Source organism: Etheostoma spectabile, chromosome 5, assembly GCF_008692095.1.
Source record: "Etheostoma spectabile isolate EspeVRDwgs_2016 chromosome 5, UIUC_Espe_1.0, whole genome shotgun sequence".
Lineage (NCBI taxonomy): Eukaryota > Metazoa > Chordata > Actinopteri > Perciformes > Percidae > Etheostoma > Etheostoma spectabile.
Window position 1 is genome coordinate 35,159,971 of NC_045737.1, and position 7,890 is coordinate 35,167,860.

At 42.4% G+C, this 7,890-nt stretch overlaps 1 protein-coding gene across 1 annotated transcript in view; it reads left to right on the forward strand.

Annotated features, from left to right (window-relative positions):
* raph1a (Ras association (RalGDS/AF-6) and pleckstrin homology domains 1a) overlaps positions 1 to 7,890 on the forward strand; it is a gene marked incomplete in the record, with an annotated part of 104,946 nt that overhangs the window by 74,920 nt on the left and 22,136 nt on the right. Inside the window, 3 exon segments of the mRNA XM_032515390.1 lie at positions 1 to 70; positions 973 to 1,047; positions 2,459 to 2,543. Of these exon segments, the coding sequence (XP_032371281.1) occupies positions 1 to 70; positions 973 to 1,047; positions 2,459 to 2,543 (230 nt within the window).

The following is a 7,890-nucleotide window of genomic DNA, read 5'->3' on the forward strand; positions in this document are numbered from 1 at the left end:
GGCTGCCAAGCTGAAGGCAGAGAACATCCGAGTCGCCCTGGAGAAGATCAAGGAGGCCCAGGTTAAAAAGGTGAGTCTGGTTGGGTTAACACACAGGAGAAAGAAAGGTGCTACAGGAATATGCGTTGTGTGTATTTGTGTGTGTGATTTATGTATCTGTGTGCATGTGCCTGCCTAGATCGGGCACGTGTCCAGCAGACTCAGTTTTCTGGGTCAGGTCAGTGTTACTACACATACAAAGCTCTGGTCAATAACAGCTGGGGTCAGCACACACACAGCACTCAGCATAATGACCAACGCAAAATAAATCCCAGAGAGAGAGAGAGAGAGAGAGAGGGGATTAACAACCTGGATTTATTTCACACAGAGATGTAACACCAGCTACCTGTGTCTGTTAAGTCTTGTTGTCTGTATCGTCTCAATCTTCCTGTACTCACCCTGACTCTCACACACAAACACGCACATGAAGCAATATCATTTAAGAGATAATTACATAAAACCTCATTACAGGGTGTAGCAGGGCACTGTAGAGCGTAGTAAGGTGTAGCAGGGTGCAGACCAGGGCGACAGCAACGGTGGCAACCTAAATCATCATATGTTACACTATATATTATACTGTATATTAGATTACTAACTTTCTTTAAAAGCTAGTTGAGCACAGCTGCTGCCACGGCAATGGCGAATGCATGTTCATCATCTGACAATCTGGATTTGGTTTCTCTCTGAATTAGTCAAAGTGATTTAGTTTAAATATCGCAGGCTTGTTGAGATGTGATGCATTTTATCCACAACATAGCTCTATTTAATGTCATGAGAAAACAACAAAATGCAATTGTCTTGTCAACTGCAGAACTGGATTATTGTCAGAGAATACACACACAGAAAAAGCAATGAATTTAACAACCAGAGTCAAGAAATTAACAACAAAGATGTAAATAATAATCTTCTCTTTTTTCTTTTTTCCCTCCATAGTTGGTGATACGCGTTCATTTGTCAGACGAGAGCTCAAAGACCATGATGGTGGACGAGAGACAGACGGTCAGACAGGTACGACGCTGTCTCACGTTACACATGTGTACTGTTGGGCTGCAGTTACAGTGATGTAGTGACAGCAACTGTGTCAGTTTCAGAAATTCATAGTAGCACGTTTGTGGGATTAGACGCGTTCTCCGTTTGTGTTAACGCTTCACGGCTTTAGCTCGAGTATCTGTAGTAGAACTGCCAGCGGCAGAAAACACTTTGAGTAGCAATTATACTTGTATTATTAATATTTGTATTATTAATACAATAGCAACTGAAGAAGTCATTAGCAATACCATGGGTTTACGAGCTGCACCTGAATGCACCTTAAAGTCCCATCGTCAAGAGGATCTTTGCGTTGTCACAGAGAGGTCTTGAATCACCCTGAAGGGTAATACTGCTTTAATGACCGGCTCGCTTTATACTCTCCCACTTATTACACAGCTACAAAATATTGATTTAAAAAGGATCGTATTGATTTGAAAACGGCCGTATTGAGTTTGCTAAAGAAATCAGCCCGTTACGTCTCTACATCTGGAACACTGCATCCACAGCGACGTAAACTCCGTAGCTTACTGTAGTGTTTTAATGATTTTTTATTCAAAAACCGTAAACATTTACGAACGGTTAAAAACAACGCGCTAAGACAATGGAACGCATCCCGGGGCCAAACAACACAAAAACAGACACAAGACTAGCCTACTCAGTGTTATAATTCACATTAAACTGTCACTTTTGGAATGGGACTTCTTTGGGAAGATTCATTTTGATGTTTCTGTCCTCATTCATCTCGTTTTCCTCTTGCCCAGGCGCTGCAACTAACACATGGAAACACAATGGTACCATGTAACTATAGCCTCTACGGATGAAGTTACAGCGTTGCGATCATAGACCGTACATAACGATGCCGCGACATGCGCTCACCAGATCTGCTGCCATTGCCTGGATTGGGGGACAGGATGTTGTTCCGCTCTGCCCACGTTTTGCCACATGCATGGCAACGGTCTGTTAAGCAGACTTATCAGACCACAGAATGCAGTGATTGACCAGTCAGAATCACGTATTCAACCAAGCCGTGTATTAATATTAATTAGCATCTTGTAAAGTGACGCTTGTCTGACGGCAGCACAGTCATCACGGTACCGGACCGAATCTGCGTTGCCATACCGTCTAGTAACTCTAGATGCCACCGGGTCTCGGTAAACAACGCTAAAGTAATATCGATAGTAATGTCACTATTTGCAGTTTCATTAGCAGAAGTAGCAACAGCACGATGAACTGTAACGTTAGTAGTACTAGCATCGTTAATAGTACTAGCATCGTTAATAGTACTAGCATCGTTAATAGTACTAGCATCGTTAATAGTACTAGCATCGTTAGTAGTACTAGCATCGTTAATAGTACTAGTGTTTTGCTCACACTGTCTCCTGTTGTTCAGGTTTTGGACAGTTTGTTGGAGAAATCTCACTGTGGTTACAGTCCAGACTGGTCTCTGGTTGAAACCATCAACGAGCTGCAGATGGGTGAGCACACACACGCACGCACACACACACACACACACACACGCATGCACGCACGCACGCACACACACACACACACACACACATACACACACACTGCTTCTTTGTCCTACATGTACCCAGTTAGAGCTGGCGGCTTAATCTCAGAGAGCAGTTGCAGCATACGTTCATCCACAATATGTTTATTAAGCAAGAGCTATGCATTATTTATTTTTTTTACTGCCCACAAACTAGTACAGGATGAAGCTTTATATCCCTGGCCCGGAGTTAGTGGAGGACACTGTAAAACAGAGAACATGTTTCAGATGGTACAACTGGATTAGCTTCAGAAAGGGTTGGCACAGAAAGGCTGCCGTGGCGTCAGTGTGGATTACTTTATGGTTTGACGTTGCTGAAGATGTTTTGAAGCAATATCTTTAAAGGCAGGGCTACTAACTGTTTCTAATATGCATTTTTTTCAATATATTGTTTGAAGTGGTCTTCACACCACGACAGCAGTGTGAATAATTGAATGATGTTTTATTTACCACTAAGTGGCCCATCCCACACGGGATTACATGACACCAATACAAAGGTCATTTGATCCACAGCTTCTGGTCCACACACAATAAATGGTTACACTTTGCTTGAAGGTCTCTATAGGGGTGGCTGTGGATCAGTGGTGGAGCGGTTGCCTGCCAATCAGAAGGTTGCTTGGTTCGAGTCCCATGTCGAAGTGTCCTTGGGCAAGACACTGTGTGAATGGTGAATGGTTCCTGTACTATGTGAAAGCGCTTTGAGTAGTCATTAAGACTAGAAAAGCACTATATAAGGACAGTCCATTTACATTTATATAAGAGTGACATGACACTTTATAAACAAGTCAAGAACATTCATGACATAATGCTTCTTTTAGTAAGTGAGTGTCATTCGGTTTTGTCATGTTTAGGGTTAGGGTTCATGTGTCATGACTGTGTCATGTTACTCTTAAAAGTGTGAAAAAGATCCGTCATCTGTAGCTGCTGTAATCCTGTAAAAACGCCCACCCATCACTGCATCGCTGTCTGCTTGAAAAAGAACCAATGAAATGTCTTCTTGACCCCCCGCGAGTCCTCAAGCCGTCCCGTGTACGAGTCCGAGCTCAACGTGTGTCAACCCCGCGTTGCCAACAGTCGTCATGCCTGTTTTAAACATTCGGTGTGGTAATATTGTTTGTTTGCTGATCGACGAATGAGACGTGATGTAAAATTGCGCTCCTTTCTCCTATCACTGACCTTGCCTTTAAGTAATTTCTAACAGCTTAACTAGCTGTAGGAGCCACATGTTTCTCCTCTATGTTTTATGGTCTTATTTATATTATTCACTGATTATGATGTTATCCACTGATTGTGTAGGTAGTGGGTGTGTATGTTCTCCGGGGTTTGGACTTTGACAGAAAGGGGGTGAGCCTGGTGGGGGGGGAACACTTTCTGTTGTCTGCACTTATTAGCATCACAAAGTCATTTTGCATTTGATAACTGCAGTACTAGCATTATTTTACGTGTGGATGAATGATTTGAAATTAGATTTTTTTGAGCGTCACAGTGTTTTTTCCTCATGTTGTTTAGTACCTCGCAGCTCCAGTGTTTTGATTTACTTACAGCCACAAGACCAGCCACAGTAAGACCGTACAGGCTGCTGAGTGGTGCAGCCTGATGATACAACCTGGTCAAGATACATCTCGCCGTGTGTGCGTTGAGCTCATCTGTCAGTAACATTGAACCCGGCAGTGACTCTCAGACAGCACGGATACTCAGCCAGAAGATGTGATCATACAAACACAAACACACACACACACACACACACACAGACACACACACACACACACAGACACAGACACGACACACACACACACACACACAACACACACCAGACACACACACCACCATACACACACACACACACACACACACACACACACACACGAGACACACACACACACACACAGACACACAGCACACACACCCACACACACACACAGACACACACACACAACACACACGACACACACACACAACACACACAACACCCACAACCCACCACAGCACACACCACACCACAGACACAGACACAACACACACACACACACACACACGACACACACACACACACACACACACACACAACACACACACACAACACACACACACACACACACACACACACCACACACACACACAGAACACACGACACAACACGACACACACACAGACACAACAAAACACAAACACACACACCACCACATGACACACACCACACACACCCAACAACCACCCACACACAACACACACACGACACACACACACACACACACAGACACACACACACACACACAACACACACACACACACCCACACACACACACAACACACACACACACACACACACACACCACACACACACACACCAACGACACACAGACACACACACACACATACCTCCCTTGGGGGTCGTGATGTGTATTTGTCAGCGCACACACTGTACACGACTTCAACTTCACTTAACACTCTTTGACAAACACACACACACACTGCCCACACCCACACACCACCAGTCTTTTGTAGCCCGAGCCCTGATGCGTGTGATCTAACCTACACTTCAGGCTTCTGCTGAACAGCCAGTTCATCATCGTATGAAAGAGAGATAAGGTAAAGGGTAGCTTGTCCACCACGTTCAGCCAAACCTCAAACTCTCTGTATTTAAACAAATCTACTCACATGGGGGACAGATTTGCCTTAGGATGATTTAAATTGGCCTCCCTGTTTGTAAAGGAATAACCTTTAACAGAACCCCTGTCACACACACACACACACACACACACACACACACACACACACACCAGCACCACCAGCACCCTGCTGGGTGCCCTTTAGCAAAACAACGACTTCCTGTCAGATCCTAACCTCTGACCTTTACTGCTACCCTACAGGAAATAACAGAGTGGCAAAGAACAATTATGATCATAAGAAGAAGATGTATTTACATTATCATTAGTAGTATGAAAGTAGTAGTAAGAGAAGCAGCAGTATTTCCTGTTAGAATAGTAATAGTGTTGGTATATAGTGGTTAGCACAAGTGAATACACCCACGCTAAAGTTGACTAAAAAGAGAAATCAAAATAATTAATGAATGCCTTAATTAAAAAATATGGAAATATCCAAACTTTAAGGACACCACTTTTCTTTGTGAATGAATAATGTACGGTGAATAAATACATGTTCTTCCTTAAAATACAGGGGGTATAGGTATACACACCCCTGTGTTAAATTCCTATAGAGGCAGGCACATTTTTATTTTTAAAGGCCATTTATGTCAATAAAATCCAGGATAGCCTGCATCCGGATCATGTTCTTTGACCTTTGAAAGTAAAATACTCCACATCTCACGTCCCTTCACATACCTAGAAGATCGCATGGGGACGTTTCCATAAGACATCTCTCAATCAATCAAACAGCTAATTAGCTAACTAATCAAACCATGCCATCTCGTATGTATGGATGAAGGGTAAGTGATGATTGGGGGGGGGGGGGGGGGGGGGGGGGTTATTTTAAATGCCAGGAACTTTATTCATCCACAAAGAAAATTGGTGTCCTTAAAGGTTTAATTTTTCCAAATGTTTTTAATCAAGGCATTAAGAGCAATTTCTAAAAGATATTTTTCTTCCACTTTTTAGTCACCTTTAGCATCGGTGTATTCATTTATGCTAAGCACTGGACATTTTACTATTATAATGTATTAATTTCACATTGATTTCCAAACTAACGAACACCAAATTAATCAATGTAGGAATTAAGGTGCTCATTGCTTATGATTACTGAGTTATTGAGCATGTTAATGTCTTCGGCCTCAGGACTGATATCATAAACAATGTGTGGTAAATGATAACATTCTGTAATTGGCATAAGGTTATTAGGGAAACTACACACATTGCACTATTGCAAAAGATCTTAGACATTTGCTTCATTTACAAAACAATTTAATGAAGCTGTTATATTGGTAATAATTCTACTTAGTGCCTCTCATCTGCTATACTATTACTTTATATGTTCATACACAAAATACCCAGATGTCTGTTAAGTCATGACCTCTCATAACTCACTCTCTCACTCGCTCTACCACACACACACACACACAGACACACGCACACACACCAACGCATAAGTATAAACTTCAGGCCAATTACAAAGGCTACGGCAAAAGCTCTGTGTGGAGCCTCTGCACAGCCACTAAGGGTGTGACGAGATCTCGTTTTACGAGATCTCGCGAGATTGAAACGTGACGAGATTTCTCGTTGAGGTGAAAAGTTGTCTCGTGAGGCGATGTGATGTCAGTGTGATGGAGCGTGAAATTACTATTGAAGATCCCCCTGCCACTTTTAAATCATTTGTTGAGTTAGATTTCTCGGTGAAATTGTACAGGGCAGAAGCCGGTTGGTAAGTTTATACAAAACATTTTGCAGTGTTTGCATCCTTTACTGCATATATTCATAAAATAGTAAAAAAAAAGTAAATAACATTCACATTAATAGTTGATTTCAAAATGCACCTAAATTGTTTGCATTTTGTGATTTTTCAGTTGAATAAAAAACTATTTTCCATTCATATATTTCATCGAGGATTTCTTTAAAACATTTTTAAAAATCTCGTCTCGTTCGTTCGGTGAAACCTAAAATCTCGTGATGTGTCTCGTCTCGTGGAGTAAGCGTCTCGTCACACCCCTAACAGCCACCAATCACGCTTAACATACACTGTCAAAACTTACATGCAACTTTGGATTATTAGTAAACACATGTATAATTCGGCCGCGACCCGACACCGGATAAGCGGTCGAAGATGGATGGATGGATGGATGTATAATTGCTGAGGTACAGTATGTCGAGCTGTCAATATTGCAGAATCTGTCACAGAGAAACCACATTCTACTGACTGAACACATCTGGCCAGAAATTTAAAAAAACAACTCACATTTTGTTAGTGAGGTCAACGCAGTTGTCCAGAAATCCAATGTGGGTCACAGCTGACGTGGTTTTGTCCATTTCTATCCTCAGAGGAAACATCTGAAAAGCAGCTGGGGCAACACATTGTTTAAAAAGAGGGCAGCCGATTGCCACGAGCCATATCTCCTCTGTAGAGCTGTGAGGAGAGCAGGGTTGTTATGAGTGGGGAACGTCCTCGCAGTAACACTCCTTTACTTTCCAGTTTTCACATTCCCAAAATGCACTTTTGGATGAATTCTGTGAACTGTGGGGCTGTGTTTTGTCTCTCTAGAAATTGCTAATGGTATTCATGACTACTGTAATTTTTGCCCAAAAAAGACAGTGGGGGGGGGGGGG